Genomic DNA, 19442 nt, shown 5'->3' with positions numbered 1-19442 from the left:
CCTCCATACTCATCCCTCAGAGGACTCAGCTTTCTTCAAGCTCAGGTTCCAGTCACCAGGCTCAGAAAACCAAAATACCCCTCCTCTGTGCCCAACCTCCTCATCCACTGGGGCTGACTCATAACCACCTCTCCAGGACATCACCTCTGCCTTTCGTTCTGGCTGTCTGTCTTGCAGGCAGGACCTTACTATTTCTTTTAAGATGTATTTTATTACATAAATGTACCACATTGATGTACTAGACCACTTTGCTCATCCATATGGTCATGGCTCTAAGTCTCATCTTTTCAAATACATCTCAGTCGTCATGGGCAGGGACCACACTTGACGCTCTTTTCACATCCTCTGATGGTTAACACATGCCATGGGATCAAAAGGTTCCTGCTCAAGGATGTAACCACACAAGTGATTCTTGGTGCTGCTTTAAGTTTCGGTTGAGGCTCTGGAGAGAGGGAGGGAGGGGAGCTGGCCCTCTACAGCACATGCACTGTGCAGGAGGCCCAAGTTCCAGAGCAGAGCCTGGTAACAGAGTGATAAAAATCTGTATCTTTAAATTTGGCCTAAATATAGCTCATTTTGCATGAAAACAAACAATACAGAAGGAAGGACAGAATCACACAGAGAGGCTGGGACAACTAGATGTTCTTTTTAGTCCTAACCTAGTGAAACCCTGTGAGAGGCACAGTTGATCACAACGAGGCCCCGACCCAGGGCCCACAGCTGCCTCGGGCTGGCCCTGGTATTGGATAGGGATTCCAGTCCCAGGACTGTTACCCCTGTGGTTTTTAGCACAAAAAGGAGGAAAGAGAGGTGCAAAGAAAAAACTATCACCACAGGCGGAAGTGAGCTCGAAAGGTGCCCATACCCTACTGCAATTCATCGTTGTTTTTAAATATTTTTATTGATTTTGAGAGAGAGAGAGAAAGAGAGAGAGAGAGAAATATTGATGTGAGAGCGAAACATCGATTGGCTGCCTCCTGCATGTCCCTACTGGGGACTGAGCCTGCAACCCAGTCACGTGCCCTGACTGGGAATCAAACCAGCAACCTTTTGGTGCATGGATGATGCCCAACCCACTGAGCCACAGCAGCCAGGACCAATTCATCTTTTTAAAAGGTGAAGTGTTTCTCTGGAGTGCAACACCTCCCCGACAACCAGGATTGTCATATATGGGAAAAAATGCAAGTACATGCTTTATTTTTTCTCACTGCTTTGAAATAGAACACACTAATATGCAATTACATCTCAAATACACACACCACCTGAATGGTTATTTGCTTTAAGTCTCCCACCTTTTATAAAATGGAGAAAGTGTGCCCATTAGCCCTCGTCCTGGTTAGTGTCCAGGGACAAGTATAGATTTCATGAAGAATCTTCCATTGCCAAAAATCATTTCAAAGCTGTCATTTTAAAAACTACATATTTGCTCTAGAGAGTTTTCCAATGTTCTCTGATGCTGAGTCCCTTCTAAACACTTACTTACCCTTTACTGTTGGGAGCAAGTATCATTGAGCTTTTACAAGGATTGCTCTCAGGATCATAAAGGAAAAATAGTCACATTAAAATAGCAGTCTGGCCCTAGTTGGTCTGGCTCAGTGGACAGAGCGCCGGCCTGCGGACTAAAGGGTCCTGGGTTCAATTCCAGTCAAGGGCACATGCCTGGGTTGTGGGCTCGGTCCCCAGTAGGGGGCCTGCAGGAGGCAGCCGATCAATGATTCTCTCATCATTGATGTTTCTATCTCTCTCTCCCTCTTCCCTTCCTCTCTGAAATCAATAAAAATATATATTAAAAAAAATAGCAGTCTGATTCATAAAGGTATATTTAGAGAGAAATACACTCTTCTGTGCCACTCCTTTTCTTAATTCTAAATACCCAAAATCTGTGAGTTGGAAAAAAAGTACTGAGAGCAGCCTTTGCCAGGGGACAGGGGCCTCGTATCTTCCAAAAATAATAAAGAAACATCAAAATAACCTCTTTCTAAGCGGTGTGAGGCTAGGGTGGGAGGCAAACAGGATTGGAAAGGGTGAGGATCAAGGGCTGCTTTGTGCTGAAAGACCCAGAAGGAAGCCAATAAATGCAGAGGGCACCGCCCAGCTTCCTGCGTGACTCACTGTCCCCACCAACGTTCAAAATGACATGTAAGATTCTGGAATAAATACAGAGAAAACACGTTATTTTACCTAAGACAAATTTCTGAAAAGAGAAACAGGACCGGAGTAGGGGAAAAAGTACTAACGTTAACTTAAGGTACCATAACTCACTATGAATGCTATGAATACAAAATCCTAGGTAGAAAAAATAGCAGTGAAGGCTCTCACCACAAGCAACTGAAATAAAGAAGGTCCTTTCAAATACATTCTAACAACGGACATCTTATGTAAGTGCCATTTAATAATACGGGTGGGAGACATACGTATCATATGTGACAGCCACATAAGAATGCTTTAAGTTCAGAGGTCACTGTCAGGGAAAGACTGGCCTTTGAGCCCAGCACAGCCCAGCACAGCACAGATGGCTACTCAGGGGCCAAGCCTCAGGCACTCACGTTGGGCAACAGCGCCTTGAATTCGGTAACCCAAGATAATGGCCGCTCTCTGGATGTCTATCTTGTTGATCAGATCTGAAGACTTGACTGCGCTGAGTCTTTCCCCGTCTTGATCCTCCACAAAGTAGATGAGCTGCACGGGATCGTCATCTCCCTCCAGCCGCGACACGTTTACCACCTGAAAGACAACGGAAACCATCGGCATTTTAGAAGCTCATGTGTCCAGAGGCCCTTCCTCTGGGCGCTCACCCTTGACTGTGTTATTCGGCATTTATTCGTCCTCATCCTAAGCTCCTTACATCATTTCGGGTTCCAGAATCCCTACAATGCTCTCCTGATGGGAAGAGGAACCGTGAAAAGGAAAGTTCCTCTGTGTAGAATAACGAAGGAGCTTCGGATTGCTCAAAGGCTTCTCTGAGACAAAGGCCAGGAGGGTACACACACCACAGGCTTGCCAATCCAGGAATCTACCAAGAAGCTCCAATGTGTCATGGGAGGATGCTCCCGTCCTCATAGCATCAACCACAAAGGAACTATTACTGGTTCTATCTAATTGCTTCTTGAATCTGTTAGTCTTTTCTCTCTGTTCTTCTGGGGCAGGGCTTCTCAACATTGGTACTATTGCCATTTCGGTCCAGATAATTCTTAGATGTGAAGGTCTGTACGGAGCACGATAAGACGTTCTAGAAGCATCCCTTCCCTCTACTTGCCAGAAGCCAGAGGTAACAGCCACGCCCTCCCTCACCAGTGGTGACAAGCAGAATGTCTCCAGGCCATGCCAAAATGTGCCCGGGGTGGGGGTGGGGGGGAGCAAAATCATGGCCGTTTGAGAACCACTACTCTTGGGATAAAAACTCTCACACATTCTTTAAGACCCCATCCTCAATAATGGAGAGATCATTCAGAGAAATAATCAATAAGGAAACAGCAGATTTGAACAACACTATAGACCAAAGAAACCTAAGAGAGATATACAGAAAATCACATCCAATGGCAGAATACACATTCAAGTGCACACAGAACATTTTCCAGGCTAGACCATATACTAGGCCACAAAAATAGTCTCAAAAAACGCAAGAAATTTTATCAAGTCTCTTTTCCGACCACAATAGGGAAACTAGAATCAATAATAGAAGGAAAGCTGGAAAATTCACAAATACATGGAAATTAAACAACACACTCCTGAAACAACCAATGGACCAAAGAAAAGATCAAAAGAAAAATAAGAAAATATCTTAAAACAAATGAAAGCAGAAATACAACATACCAAAACTTAAGAGATGCAACAAAAACAGTACAAGAAGAATGTTTATAGCTATAAATGTATACACCATGAAAAAGAAATATCTCAAATAAGCAATCAATTTACAACTCAAGGAACTACTAGTAGAATATGAAGAAAAAACTAAGCCCAAAGTTAGCAGAAGGAAATAATAAAGATTACAGCAGAAATAAATCAAATAGGGAACAGGAAAACAATAAAAGAGATTAACAAAATGAGTTGGTTCTTTGAAAAGATAAACAAAATTAACAAACGTGTAGCTACACTAACCAAGAAAAAGTGAGAGTTCTCAAAAATTATAAATGACAGAGAAGGTATTACAACATATACCACAGAATAGAAAGGATCAAAAGAGACTACTATAAATAATTATACACCAACAAATTGGACAATCTAGAAGAAATGGATTAATTCCTAGAACCATACAAATTACCAAAACTAAATCATGAAGAAACAGAATATCTGAACAGACCAGTAACAAGTAAAGAGATAGAAGCGATAATCAAAAAATTTCCAACAGAGAAAAGCCCAGGACCAGATGGGTCTCACTGACAAATTATACCAAACATTTAAAAAGAGTTAACACCAATCCTTCTCAAAAATTTCCCAACAATTGAAGAGGAGGGAATGCTCCCAAACCTATTTTATGAAGCCAACATTATCCTGATACCAAAGTCAGGTAAGGACACTATCAGAAAAGTAAACTAAAGATCAATATATCCAATGAACATAGATGCAAAATTTCTCAACAAAATACTAGCAAACCAAATACAACAGCACATTAAGAGGATTATACACCATGATTAAGTGGGCTTCATCCCTAAAATGGAAGGATGGGTCAACCTCCTTGCATCTCAGGGATGGGTCAACATTTGCAAATCAATAAGTGTGATGCATCACATTAATATATGAAAGATAAAAATCATAAGATCATTCAATAGAAGTAGAAAAAGCATTTGACAAAATTCAACATTCATTCATGATTAAAGAAAAAAAAAACTCTCAACAAACTGAGTATAGAACGATCATACCTCAACATGGTAAAGGCCATATATGACAAATCCATAGCTAACATCATACTCAATGATGAAAGGTTGAGAACTTTTTCTCTAAGATCAGGAACAAGACAAGGATACCTACCCACTCTCACCACTCCTATTCAACACAGTACAGGAAGTCCTAGCCACAGCAATCAGGCAAGAAAAAGAAATAAAAGGCATCCAAATCAGAAAGGAAGATGTAAAATTGTCTCTGCTTGCAGATGACATGATCTTACATATTAAAAAACCCCTAAAGACTCTACCAAAAAACTATTACAATTAATAAGTGAATTCATAAATTTGCAGGATACAAAATCAACACAATGAAATCAGTTATGTTTCTATAAACTAACAATGAACTATCTGAAAAAGAAATAAAGAAAATAGTGCCATTCACCATAGCATCAAAAATAAGAAAATACTTGGGAATAAATTTAGCCAAGCAAGTGAAAAATATGTCCACTAAAAATTTTAAGACACTGATGATTGAAGAAAACACAAATAAATGGAAAGATATCCCATGTTCACATATAGGAAGAATTAATGTTGTTAAAATGTCCATATTATCCAAAGTAGAGATTCAATGCAATCCCTATCAAAACTCCAATGGCATTTTTTACAGAAATAGAGAAAATATTTATATCGAACCACAGAAGACCCTGCCGACAAAGGAGCCAAGAAAAAAGGCAGTCTCTTTGATTGATAGTGTCAGGAAAACGGATATTCACATGCAAAAGAATAAAACTGGACCCCTTATTTTATACCACTCACAAAATGAGTTCTTAATGGAAAGACTTAAGTGTAAGACATGAAACCATGAAACTCCTAGAAGGAAAAAACAGCGAAAAAAGCTCCTTAACACTGGTCTTGGCAAAGATATTTTTAGATATGAGACCCAAAGCACAAGCAACAAAAGCAAAATTAACAAGTGGAACTACATCAAACTAAAACTTTCTACACAGCAAAAGAAACAATCAACAAAAATGAAAAGGCAACCTATGGAATGTGAGAAATATTTGCAAATCATATATCTGATACAAGTTTAATATCCAAAATATACAAGGAACTCATACATTTCAATAGCAAAAAAAAAAAAATTTTTTTTGAATAGACGTTTTTCCACACAAGACATACAAATGCCAACAGGCATATGAAAAGGTGCTCAACATCTTAGTCATCAGGAAAATGCAAATCAAAATCACCATGAGGTATCACCTCATACCTGTTAGAATAGCTAATATCAAAAAACAAGAGATAAGTGCTGGTAGGATGTTATAAAAAGGGAACCCTAGTGCACTGTTGGTGGGAATATAAGTTGGTGCAGCCATTATGGAAAATAATATGGCAGTTCTTCCAAGTTTTAAAAACAGAACTATCATATGATCCAGCATTTAAACTTCTGGGTATATATCCAAAGGAAATGAAATCACTATGTTGAAGAGATATCTGCACCCTCATATCCACTGCAGCATTATTCACAACAGCCAAGACATGGAAACAACGTAAGTGTGTATGTATGGGTGAACAGACAAAGAAAATGAAGCATACATAAAAAATGGAATAACATTCACCCATAAACATAGCAGGAAATCCTGCCGTTTATAACAAGCTGGATGGACCTTGATAGCATTATGTTAGGTGACATAAGTCAAAGACACATACTGTATGATCTCATCTATATGTGGCATGTTAAAAAAAAAAAAAAAAAAGGCAACTCATAGAAAGAGTAGATTGGTGGCTTCCAGAAGCTGGGCCTGAGGGAAATGGGTAAAGGTTGCCAAAGGGAATCAACTTCCAGTTATATGTCTGTGGATCTAAGATACAGCATGGAGAATGCAGTTAATGATACTATGCTGTATACTGAAATGTTGCCAAGAGAATAGATCTTACACGTTCTTACCACACACACATACACAAAAGTAACTGTGAGCAATGGGTGTACTAACTCACCTCACCGTGGTAATCATTTTGCAATATATACTTACATCACATCATCCCATTGCACACCTTAAACTTACACAATGTCCTACATCAATTGTATCTCAATCAAGCTGGAAAAAAATTCTCACAAATACATAATTTGCTGGATCAAATAGTGCTTTGATTTGTTCCAAAATCAGCCTCTCTCTGGTGTTCAGGGTAGTCCTTTACATTAGCACTTCAGAAACTGGCACATTTGATACGTCACAGTTTTACATAAATAGAGCTTTCTATTCTGTTGCTATTTCTCTTATTAATATGCAACAATTCTATGGCCCATTCAGACTCCAGCAGAACGCTGACTGATGTTCTAAGTGATCAACCATGGCTCCGAGCCCTCTATTTCATACACGCAATTAGAATCTTTGGTCTCGACACCTGCTATCGGCTCAAGAGCTGCCACTTTTCTAGCCACGTGTGCAGGACTGTAACACTGCTTTGCACTCCAGACACGGCTGCTGGACTCCCTCACCGCTGGAAACTTCTGGCCAATCAACAACTTCATGATTTCACTGCGAACACCTTCTTATATAAAGATCCTTAACAACACGGGTCCAAACCCTCATCCCTGGAGAAACCGTTCTTTATGCCTCTCCATCCTGAGATGTGCTCATCTGTCCTGCCCTCTGTTTGGTGTTTCTAGACCAGTTCCCCGACCACTTCTGTTCCCTAACCACCTACGCCTGTCCCTGAATGGTATTAATTTTTTATTCGCCTTCAGGATGACTATTAACAAAGGGCTACTAAAAAGCAAGTCGACTGGGGGGAGGGTGTGGCGGGGGGAATCAATCGGGGAAAAGGGAGACATATGTAATCTTTTAACCAATACAAATTTTTAAAAAATAAAAAGCAAGTCGATTACACCCTTACGTCCCTCCACCTATGTGCCGATTTATTCCATTGAAATGTTCCGATACATTTTAGAAATGGTTTCTTCTCAGTAACCGTATTTTCCAATTTCCAATGATACCCACCTTAAAGATTCTACAGAGCTTGTCTGATCTGAAAATAACAGTCAGTAAAAGCTAATTCCAGCATCCTTTCTGGGTGACCTCTTATCAGACTCATAGCTGGAATCCATGCAACTATGGCGTGATAGAGTCATCATTTTGGGCAACATTTTCAGTTTCATTTTTTAAATTATTTTCTGATTAAAATCACATGTTCACTATAGAAATTTTGAAAAGCACGAAGGAAAATGTATAATGAGTAAAATGAAAATCACCTCAAACTCAACCAACCAAACAAAATCACTGTAAATATTTTGGCATATTTCCTTCCATTAATTTTTTTCATGGGTTTTACATTAACATTTGGATTAAATTGCATATATTCTTTTATAGCCTCTCTTCACTTGAAGATTTTTCTATATTGCTCACTAATTCAAAAAAAATGACAATGGCTGCACAATATTCCAACATATAAAAAGTCACGACCATCTATTTACCCATTCCCCAGATGCTGGGCATTTAGATTGCTTTAATACTTTCACTTTTACAAATACGTCTGAAGAGTCCTGTGCTCTGCACATAAGTCCTTGTCTCAAACGCAGATGAGAAGCAGGGCACGGTTTCTAAGCAAGCCATCAGATGCCACCGTTACCATGGGGTGGCGTGGTAAATGTTCACAAATCTAATATTCCTTATGGAGCCTTCCAATCTAATGTAGCACCTCATCACGCCATGTGATGGTGCTTTATAACTGCATTATGTGCATTTATTAACCTCTACCCAGACCTTGAGTTCTATGAAGCCAGGGTTATTGAATAAGGCCAACCTTTTTCATTTTTATTTATTTTATATTCACATATATTTGTTTTACACTTATGTTAATTAATATTACTCTCAATTTTTATTAGTTTTTAAGTTCCTCTGTATTTTTTTTTTTAATCCTCACCCAAGGATATTTTTCCATTGATTTTTTTTTTTAATACATCCCTATTTATTTCAGAGAGGAAGGGAGAGAAAGAGAGAGATAGAAACATCAATGATGAGAGGAAATCATTGATTGGCTGCCCCCTGCACGTTGGTCCAAGCCCGCAATGCAGGCATGTGCCCTTGACTGGAATCGAACCTGGGACCCTTCAGTCCGCAGGCTGATGCTCTATCCACTGAGCCAAACCGGCTAGGGCAAGTTCCTCTATATTCTATTGCATCTGGCAAAGGAACTATTTTAGAAACCTAACCACCACCTCTGTGGGAGGGGAAATAAAGAGCAATGCTTACAGGGGAAAACCTGGTAAAAGAGTTTGGTGGACAATGATGCTAGCTCTAGGCCAACAACCTCTCCCCCCAACCCCCCGCCAAGCATCAGTTCTCCATTCTTCTCTCTAATGCTCCTAAACCAACAACCTCCCCACCCCGACATGTCTGGGTTCCACCCTGGTTTCCTGTCTGGAACGCCACAGTTCTAAATATCCCATTTTCCTAGCTCTACAAGCAGCAGTTGGTAAAGGAAAAATCCAAAATAACATTAATGCACATTGAGATGGAATAATATCACGGCCCCAACCTCCAACTCACTGTGAGCCTGTGCACTTTAAAATGGGTCACTTTTTGACTCAAATGAATCTGTCATTTGTAACCTCTCTGCCAAGTTACAGGGTGAAGAACATCTGGGCAATATGAGACAACCAGGGGTGGCAGGAGGAAGCAGGAGGAGGTGCTAGAATAGAGGGCAGAACATTTTCCTCTTTCGGATCTCTTATGGCCTGTTCCCGATGAATGGTTCTCTCTGTGATGCTATGAGTAACATTACCATTCCACAACTGATTACATTCTGGGTATTAAAAAATTACATTTTGAAAAATAAGGTCATCTGATGGCATGGCAATCCACTAACACCATTCTTTCGCTGTGCTCCCCATAAGGTCCATTCCTGTACCGACCCCTTACTGAGGACTCGGGAAATACTTGTCTAGACTCTAGTTGAACTGAAATGCTACCCCATTCAGTTGCCACCTTATTATAGCAATCCACCTCAACCGGAATTTTCTCCTTTGCATGAAAACACGGGACAGTGTTAGCCTGCTCTCTCTCCTCCCCTCCTCCTCCGGCCTCCCTGGGTACCTGCACCACGCGGTTCCCGGCAGCCACGGTGGCCCTTCGCCACATCCGCCTCCGGGTGGAAACCTCACTCAGCAGCTGGGCCAGTTTGCGCTCCATCTCAGCTTGAAACACTTCATTCTGGAGCTGCTTCTCCACGACGCCCAGGAGCACTACGTTTAAATGGAAACACACACAGGCCCCACAGTGAGTTAGCGGTGGAGGAAAAAAACGGGTGAGTGTAAAAGAGAACGTAGCACAGGGTTACTGTAAAATGCCAATCCCTAGAGCAGCGATTTTCAACCTTTTCCATCTCATGGCACACATAAACTAATTACTAAAATTCTGCAATATGGCACGCTGGAAAAAAAATTAGTGCAATTTTGATTCATTCACACCAGACGGCTATGGTTGTGTTGGCTGCTGTCAGTTGTTTATTTGACAATCTAAGGGAAAAGAGGTCAGTGCCCCTGACTAAACAGCATGGGTACTGCATGTTTTAAAAATTCTTGCGACACCCAGGCTGAACATCGCTGCCCTGGAGAGGAGACATTAAGAAAGGGGAAAGCGAGGGAGAATCCCGGAAGCGCTGCTCGTGGGTCTTGTCTACAGTTCCCAGCTCCACATGTTACAAGGACTGGTGGCCAGAAATCCCAGAAACTCCGCGATGCACAGGGGCTTTGAGGCTACGAGGGCCTGCACAAGATCAAACGTTTTGTCTGCACTTATTTTCAAGATTTCTGGAAATGGTTTACGTTCGTATCTTGTCTCATAAACTGACTCAAGATAAGGTGCCTGTCTTCAGACATCTGCTGTAAACAAGATTATCTAAGCAGACAATCTGCCAGATTTTCTGTTCAGCCAGCACCGGCTCAAATCCCCTGAGATAGGACCACGGGCAAGTCACTGAACCGCTATGAAAACTATCTGGAAAATGAGGCCACGGTACCAGGCAGAGGTGGGGCCTTTACCTGGAATGTTGTATGTGAAGCAAGGAGGACTTGCAGGTACAGGAACGCATACACGGTGACTGTCACCATCTGTGTGCTTCCTCCCATGACTAGCTGCTCACAGTGCTGCTCACACACTGGGCACCAACGAGCATGTTACCACCTCTTACACTTTCGTATAACCAGGTTAGAAAGTCTCGTTTAGCAATGCCATCGCTGTAAATATCTGACCCAGGCCTCCAAGACTTTAAAAAAGGCTTCTATTTGCTCACCAAATTACCTTACTTGTCCTTATAAAACCAAACACATAAGACTTTTAGAGAAAGAAGAAAAAAAAAAAGATCCTTGCTTCAGAGCCTCGTCCTATTCTGGGTCAGAATACTGTCGATTCCTGTTAGACTGCCCTGGACTTGATATGTGAATTTTAGAGAAAGCCAACGCTTTCTGGGCCATAACTCAGTGGGACACGTTCCACAGTCAAATCCGAGTCCCTTGCTCATTCATTCTTTGCCAAGAATTTAAGGTACACTTTGCCCTGAATTTAGGACTGAGAAACAGGAAAGGCGGTATCATTCCTAATATCCCTGCACAGACTTCTTATTATCCCAGTTCCCAAAATATGGTGTTAGGTTAAACATACCTGTTCTTACCCAAGAGGACTTCAACAACTGAGACAGGTTGAGCTGCGGGTACTGGAAGGCTATAAAAAGGAAAGGGTTAGGGAAGGAGACAAATCTGTAAAAAAACATGTTAGGGAAGGAGACAAATCTGTAAAAAACAGTCAGAAAGGACACACTGGGTAAGGCACAGGAGACTGCCTTTCCTATATGATTTAGCACTAAACATGGAAGCAGAAAATGCCAGACTGGCCTGAAGGTGTGGACAGTAAGCAGTCTCTGAGCACATTAGTTCCACGGAGAAAGAGGGACAAAAAGAAATGAAGGACTTGCTCCAGTGACATCGTGGGACACCGCTTCCCAGGATCACCCGCCGAAAAGCCATTGCTCCAGAGCCGTGGTCGGCAAAGTGCGGCTCGCGAGCCATATGCAGCTCACGAGCCACATGCGGCTCTTTGGCCCCTTGAGTGTGGCTCTTCCACAAAATACCACGGCCTGGGCAAGTCTATTTTGAAGATGTGGCGTTAGAAGAAGTTTAAGTGTAAAAAATGTGGCTCTCAAAAGAAATGTCAATCGCTGTCCTGTTGACATTTGGCTCTGTGGACCAATGAGTTTGCCGACCGCTGCTCCAGAGCAATGCGTTTTCACACTGTGTTCCTCGGCCGTGGGTTTCCCAGCAGTGACTCGGGGCCAAGCGACCCTTGCGCTGGCTTGCGTGGGACAGACCTGGCGTACACCTATTATCCAGCACATTATCTTACCCACAGCTTCACATACACAGCTGAAAGTTGCCCGATGTAAATAACGATTATACCCCCGTCTACTGCTTCATTTGACAAGTTATCTTTAGCATTTAATTAACAGTACACTAAATACATGGAGCATCACTAGACCATTTGGCTGTTCCATTTTGGAAAAAAAAAAATTTTTTTTTTTTTTTGGCCTGACTTCAACTCTGGAATCTACTGCTTTTTTTGTGTGTTCGCTTTTTTTGTTTTGGAAGTAAATGTCTCTCCCACCCCCAGCCCCCTCCATTTGCACTGCGAATCTAATTGCCAGGAAGAAAAGTTGGCTTGTGTTTTTTTTAAGTGTGCACAAAATAAAAGTCACTCTTTTGGGGTCTGGTTTTAGGGGCTTTGACAAATGCAGAGAGTCATGTAACCACCACCACAATCAAGACATAGAACAATCTCATCGCCGATCCCCCCACACACACACACAAAAAATGCCTCCTGCGACCCTTTTTGATCTAGCTTTCCTCCCACCTCTCACCCCTGGGGACCAGAGATCTGTTCTCCACCCCCTTTTCACCTTTTGCAGAACCGGCCTAATCTTTAATGGCACCCCATTCCTCCCTACAGAGAAAAAAACCAAGGCCCAGGGTGAGCAGGGCTCTGGAGGCACACCCTGGCTTGATTCTGAGAACGTTCCAATGGTATCTGATTTATATTCTGGATCTCAGCTACACATTTCATTTGAGAAAAAGCGGGCCACCAACAAAATGCTCACAGCCGCGTTCCCAGCGCCGCCCAGGAGAGCAGTACTCACGTTCGGCGATCTGGAGCACCGGGTACCCCAGGTAGAAACTGAACTCCACCACACTCAGGTTCCTGAGCAGCTCGCTCACTTGCGTCCCATTCCAGAACCCCTGCGTGCCTTTAACAGCAAAGACGATATTCACGGGGCCCCGGCGAGGCGCCACCCTGGGAGAGCCCACAGTGATATTCAAGATCTGAAAGAAGGAAGTCAGAAGCAGCTTGTAAAATAAATGAAAACGGTCCGCTGAAAGCCTGACTATGATTTCTCTCTAACAATTTCTCTCATCCATTCTTTTTTTTTCCCCAAAAAAGAGGGAACATTTTTTAGCCCTAGCCGTGTGGTTCAGTTGGTTGGAGGATTGTCCTGTACACCAAAGGTTACAGGTTCAATTCCTGGTCAAGGTACATACCTAGGCTGTGGGTTCAATCCCCAGTAGGGGGCGTGTACAGGAGGCAACTGAGTGATGTTCCTCTCTCACATCAATGTCTCTCTCTCCCTCTCCTCCCCTCCCCCCCACCCCAAATCAATAAGCATATCCTTGGATGAGGGTTAAAAAAAAAAGGGGGGGGGGGGAACATTTTTAAAGGAAGAGTAATGGGTTTCAATGGCCTGGTTCCCTTTTTCAATACTTGAACTCCTCAGGATACTGAAAATGTTTTTCACATTAAGTGATGAACTGGGCACATGTATCTATAGTCCCCTCCCCTCCCCCTCCCATCCTAGATCCTACAGAAAGAACAATAAAGCTGAACAAAGAAGCGGAAGTCCATAACAGTACTGAGAATGGAAGAAAACCTGAGATTCTGTCAAATTTCTGGAAAATGGAGAGCATGGGATCATGCTGATATAAACTAGAACGGAGTGACCAAGAACACACACAGCACGGGCTCCACGGCTGGGAGCCAGAAGAACCAAGAGTCTGCGGCCACAATTAATTAAAGGCTGTGCACCCAGGAGCCCAGTCAATTTCCTCCCTCCTCCTTCCTTTCTAATAGCCACACCCAGGCCAACACAGAGATGCTAACAGCAGCCACGTCTCCACCAAAATAGCTCAAAGCACTGCTCCCTAAGGACAATGAGCTTCCTGCCTGAGAAGACCAAGAGATTTTACCGGTTAGATCCCTAAGCAAGGGGTGGGTAGTGTTCACACAAGACAAAGAGGGAGAGACAATGAAAGAAAACGCAACTCTGCCTTGAAAAATACAAACATGCTCCATTCCAGGGCACAACTTCCTTATCTTGCACTGGTGGCAGGGGTCCCAGTCTGCTGTCTGACGCTGACTGGCATAGAAACCGACCAATCAGAACCTAATCTGGGTGAACTGCAAAGGCAGAACCTAAGGTGGGGGCTGAGGAGGGGTTTTAAGGCAGTTGGGGGCAAGATTAGGCCAGCAGGGGAGGGCAGTTAGGGGCGATCAGGCAGGCAGAGGCAGTTGCGGGGGAGATCAGGCTAGCAGGGGAGAGCAGATGGAGGTGAGATCAGGCCGGCAGGGGAGGGCAGTTAGGGGTGATCAGGCAGGCACGCAGAGGCAGTTAGGGGCGATCAGGCAGGCAGGCAGGCAGGCAGAGGCAGTTAGAGGCAATTAGGGAGGCAGGCAGGTGAGCGGTTAGGAGCCAGGGGTCCCAGATTGAGAGGGGGGGGGAGAGGGGGAGAGGAAAGGGAGAGGGAGAGGGAGAGGGAGAGGGAGAGGGAGAGGGAGAGGGAGAGGGAGAGGGAGAGGGAGAGGGAGAAACATCAATGATGAGAGAGAATAATCAATCGGATCGAGCCCACAACCCAGGCATGTGCCCTGACTGGGAATCAAACCCAAAGACAACTTTTAAAAAACTGTAATGTTCTCAGAGATTTTCAAGGTGACATTATATCTCATATGAGATAATCCTGCATCATTGCAGGAAAGGCTGAAATAAAAAAAATTTACAAAGAAGCAAAGAACAATGAAAAAAGTGATGGCTAAAAGAAAATTCAATAGAGAGATTGAGTAACATAATAAACACAATTGAAGAGTAAACTAATGACCTGGAGGACAAAGTTTAGAAAATCTGTAAAAATAGGGAATTATAAAAGAGATTAAAAATATAAAAAGTATGAAAAATGAACCCAGGAGCATCAAAATCTATTTACTACAAATTCCAGAAAGAGAACACAAAGAAGATGGAGGAAAAAATATCAAAGAAATTTAAAAATACCAGCAGTTTCCATATAATACATAGAAAGCCTGTTCTTTGATTAGTAGCTAGCCTGTCTTTAAGGGAAGCACGGCCTTCCTGGTATGCCACAATAAGAAACAACAGTTTATTTAAGCATTACCCCCACTGGATATGCTGTAAGTTGATATGGTTCCTTTTTAAAACATTCTTGAATCTCCTGCATATACTCATCTCTCCTCAGCTCAGCATATCTGAGCTCCCTGGTTATGCTACTCCAATGCCAAGGAAAGAGATCAACCCAGATCCACGTGAATGGAATTCCCTCCACTGGAGGGAATTAACAAGAGTTAAGTGCAGCTCCAACGAAACATGAAACTAGCCTCTTTAGAGGCTAAAGCACCTCGTTCTGCACCCGGTGCTGTTCTCACCTGCACCGTGAGGTTATACGTGCCCTGGTGGTGTTTCCTCACTTCGGAGAGCGCTATCATCAGGCCTTTCTCGATGCGCTGGGTGAAATTGCAGAAGCCAGTATCCACACTCGGAGGCACAAACTGAAGGACTGGAAGAAATCACAGGCCCATGAACGAGGCATTTCTTTAGGAGAGGGAGAAATAGTATCAAAATCAACTAATTCATCCATAAACAGGATTAAGTTCTATGATGTGTTATTTTTTATGTATGTCATGGAACTGCAGAAAGCCATCTCTGCTACAAATGAAAATATGCAATGTGAAGGTGACGTTATCATTTTTAAATGAGAAAATATTTAACTGACAGAAACATTTCAAATATATATGAACTAGAGGCCCAGTGCACGAATTCGTGCACAGGTGGGGTCCGGCCGGCCCAGCCCCAATCAGGTCAGATCGGGGCTAGGCTTCTCGGTAGGAGATTGGCCAGCTGGCCCACCCCGATTGGGGCCCGATCAGGGCCAGGCTGGCTGGGGGAAGGGGCCACGGGGGATTGGCCAGCAGGCCCCACCCAATTGGGGTTGGGGGGCCGATTGGGGGCGGGGCCAGCCATGGGGAGGGGCTTTGCGTGGTGGGCCAGCTGGCCCCGCCCCCGAATGGGGTAAGGGGTGCCAATCGGGGGGACAGCAGCCATGGGGAAGGGCCATGGGTGGTTGGCCAGCCGGCCCTGCCCCTGATGGGTTGGGAGGACCTATCGGGGGCATGGTCAGCCGGGGGAGGGGCTGCAGGAGGTTGGCTGGCCAGCCCCACCCCCTATTGGGATGGGGGGTGCGATTAGAGGTGGGGCAGCCAGGGGGAGAGGCTGCAGGAGGTTGGCCACCCAGCCCCGCCCCGTATTTGGGTGGGGCAGTTCGATCAGGGGTGGGCCAGTCGGGGGGGAAGGGCTGCAGACCTATTGTGGTGGGGCGGGCTGATCGGGGATGGGCTGGCCCGGGGGAAGGGAGGGGGAATTTGGCCAGAGGCCCACTCTTGATCAGGGTGGGAGTGTCCGATCAGGGGCAGGCAGGCAGGGGGGAGGGGCCATCAGGTTGGCCAGCTGGCCCCACCCCCTGATCGCGCTGGTTCGCTAGCCACAGTGGGTATCATAGTGACCAGTCGTTACGGTTGTTATGGCCATTACAGTTGCTGGCTTTTTATATATATAGACTAGTGGCCAGGTGCATAAAATTCGTACATGGGGGGGGGGGTCCCTCAGCCCAGCCTGCCCCCTCTCCAATCAGGGTCCCCTTGGGGAATGTCTGACTGCCAGTTTAAACCGGCAGTCGGACATCCCTCTCGCAATCTGGGACCGCTGGTTCCTAACCGCTCACCTGCCTGCCTGCCTGATCGCCCCTAACTGCCTCTGTCTTCCTGCCTGATTGCCCCTAACCCCTCTGCCTGCCTGTCCAATCGCCCCTAACCTCTCTGCCTGCCTGCCTGATCGCCCCTAACTGCCTCTGCCTGCCGGCCTGATCACCCCTAACTGCCCTCCCCTGCCGGTCTGATCTCACCCCCAACTGCCCTCCCCTGCAGGCCTGATATCACCCCCAACTGCTCTCCCCTGCCTGCCTGATCTCCCCTAACTGCCCTCCCCTGCAGGCCTGATCTCACCCCCAACTGCCTTCCCCTGCTGGCCTGATCTCGCTCCCAATGGCCCTCCCCTGCCAGCTTGATCTCGCCCCAAACTGCCCTCCCCTGCCAGCCTGATCTCACCCCCAACTGCCTTAAAACCCCTCCTCAGCCCCCACCTTAGGTTCTGCTTTTGCAGTTCACCCAGATTAGGTTCTAATTGGTCGGTTTCTATGCCAGTCAGCATCAAAAGCCCCGCCTCCTAGGCAGCCATTGGCTCCTCGCAGTTCACCCAGATTTGGTTCTGATTGGTCGGTTTCTATGCCAGTCAGCGTCTCCGGGCCTATCTCTGGGCCTGATCAGAGAGGACTGACTGCAGGACTGACTTCCAGTGTTCAGTCGAGCCTTCGGTCGTTACGATCACTGCCTTTTTATATATATAGATTAGAGATGAATTCTTAAGTATTTATGGGAAAATGACATGCTATCTGAAATTGCTTTAAAACACTCTATCTTCCTCAAAAAAATGTATGGGCGATAGATGAAACAAAATTGGGAAAATGTTGATAATTTCTTAAGCTTAGTGATGGTCATATGTGGGCTTAATATGTTATTCTATTTTTGTATGTTTGAAAAATGTCCATAATAAAAAGTTAGACATGATAGTAAAGAATTACTGTGAACTTTGGGGAGTATAATAATGATACTGATATATATATATACATATATACATATATGTATATATATGATGTATACATGGATATATGGATACATGTATATGTGTATGCACATGTATTTATGTATAAATGTTTAATAATCCTTCTCTTTTTGAGACATAGGCTGAAATATGTATGAATGTAATGATATGAGGTCATAACAAAATAATGTGAGATATTCTCAAGACTATCCACGTTGTTGCAAATGGCAGTATTTCAGAAATAAGTCAGACAGAAAAAGTCAAGAACAATGATTTCACTCATATGGATATAAAACTGAAAGCAACAAATCAACACACAAGAACAGACAAACAAAAACTCATAGACACAGACAACAGCATGGCAGTTACCAGAGGGAAAGGGGGTTGGAGAGTAGTAAAGGATAAAGGGGGTCAAATATATGGAGATGGATGGAGATTTGATTTTGGGTGGTAGGCGCACAATGCAATATATAGATAATATATCACAGAATTGTACATATGAAACTTTTATTAACAAATGTCACCCCAGCCGAAACCGGTTTGGCTCAGTGGATAGAGCATTGGCCTGTGGACTGAAGGGTCCCAGGTTCGATTCCGGTCAAGGGCATGTGCCTTGGTTGCGGGCGTGTCCCTGGTGGGGGGGGGGGGCGTGTAGGAGGCAGCTGATTGATGTTTCTCTCTCATCGATGTTTCTGGCTCTCTATCACTCTCCCTTCCTCTCTGCAAAAAATCAATAAAATATATATTTTTTTAAAAATGTCACCCCAATAAATTTAATGAAAAAACAAACAAAATAATGTGAGAGGAGGGGATGTAGATGGGAGTATGGATGTAACAAGGAGTTGAAAATTGTTGAAACTGTATGAGAGGTGCAAGGGGTTCATTAAACTATTCTGTGTACTGTTGTATATGCTAGAAATTTTCCATAATAATAGTTTTGAAAATTTAAATAATTTTTTTAAAATCTTCCCCAAATTAAAAAAAAAAAACTTAAAAAAAAAAAGAAATTCTATTTACAAATCAAAACAATTATGGACAGTGTTCTCACCCGTTTGAACTTGGAACCTGGACTCCGGCACAAGGAAGGAAGGTTTCACAGCCAGGATTAAAGGAGTTTGGTCACGTACAAGTTTACTATTTATAAGCACATTTATGACTGATATTGCCGTGTAAACGAAAGGACCAGATGTTACCAGAAAAGTGAAGTCAGCGAATAGTTCATAAACCTATGAAAATAAAAAAGACAAAAGATAATAATTATCAAATTATCTAACCAAATTACCATCAACCAAATGTACAGGAAATTGTATTGAATAGAAAAATAATAAAGTAATATAAAAAAATAAATAGCTAGTTTTAAATGAAGGGCTGGTACTTCACAGACATTCAAAATTTTATTTTAGTAATTACTTTTGTACATCTGCTCTCCTTCTCGAATAGCACAAAATTACAAGAGCAAGGACAACGAGAAAGAATAGCCAGCAACATGAGCTGAATAAGGAGTAATGGAGAATCCAAAGTGTTTGCTATATTTAAACCACATATAAAGAAGTAGTTATTCTATTGAGCAATGTTGTC

The 19442-nt window shown here is 43.5% G+C and overlaps 1 protein-coding gene across 3 annotated transcripts in view; it reads right to left on the bottom strand.

Annotated features, from left to right (window-relative positions):
- Window positions 1-19442, bottom strand: part of KIAA1549 — a 156754-nt gene that overhangs the window by 77624 nt on the left and 59688 nt on the right. For all 3 annotated transcript variants that reach the window (XR_013814296.1, XM_079786199.1, XM_079786200.1), the window contains exons 4-9: window positions 18913-19090; window positions 15578-15708; window positions 13008-13191; window positions 11483-11542; window positions 9917-10065; window positions 2547-2724 (exon numbers count right to left, since the gene is read on the bottom strand). Coding sequence is in view for 2 of the 3 variants with exons in the window: in XM_079786199.1 (XP_079642325.1) it covers window positions 2547-2724; window positions 9917-10065; window positions 11483-11542; window positions 13008-13191; window positions 15578-15708; window positions 18913-19090 (880 nt within the window). In the remaining variant the exon portion in view is untranslated. The remainder of the gene's footprint in view (window positions 1-2546; window positions 2725-9916; window positions 10066-11482; window positions 11543-13007; window positions 13192-15577; window positions 15709-18912; window positions 19091-19442) is intronic.

Source organism: Cnephaeus nilssonii (assembly GCF_951640355.1).
Source record: "Cnephaeus nilssonii genome assembly, chromosome: 12".
Classification (NCBI taxonomy): Eukaryota; Metazoa; Chordata; class Mammalia; order Chiroptera; family Vespertilionidae; genus Cnephaeus; species Cnephaeus nilssonii.
The sequence above is the reverse complement of the archived record's forward strand: the minus strand, read 5'-3'. Positions and strand labels throughout refer to the sequence as shown.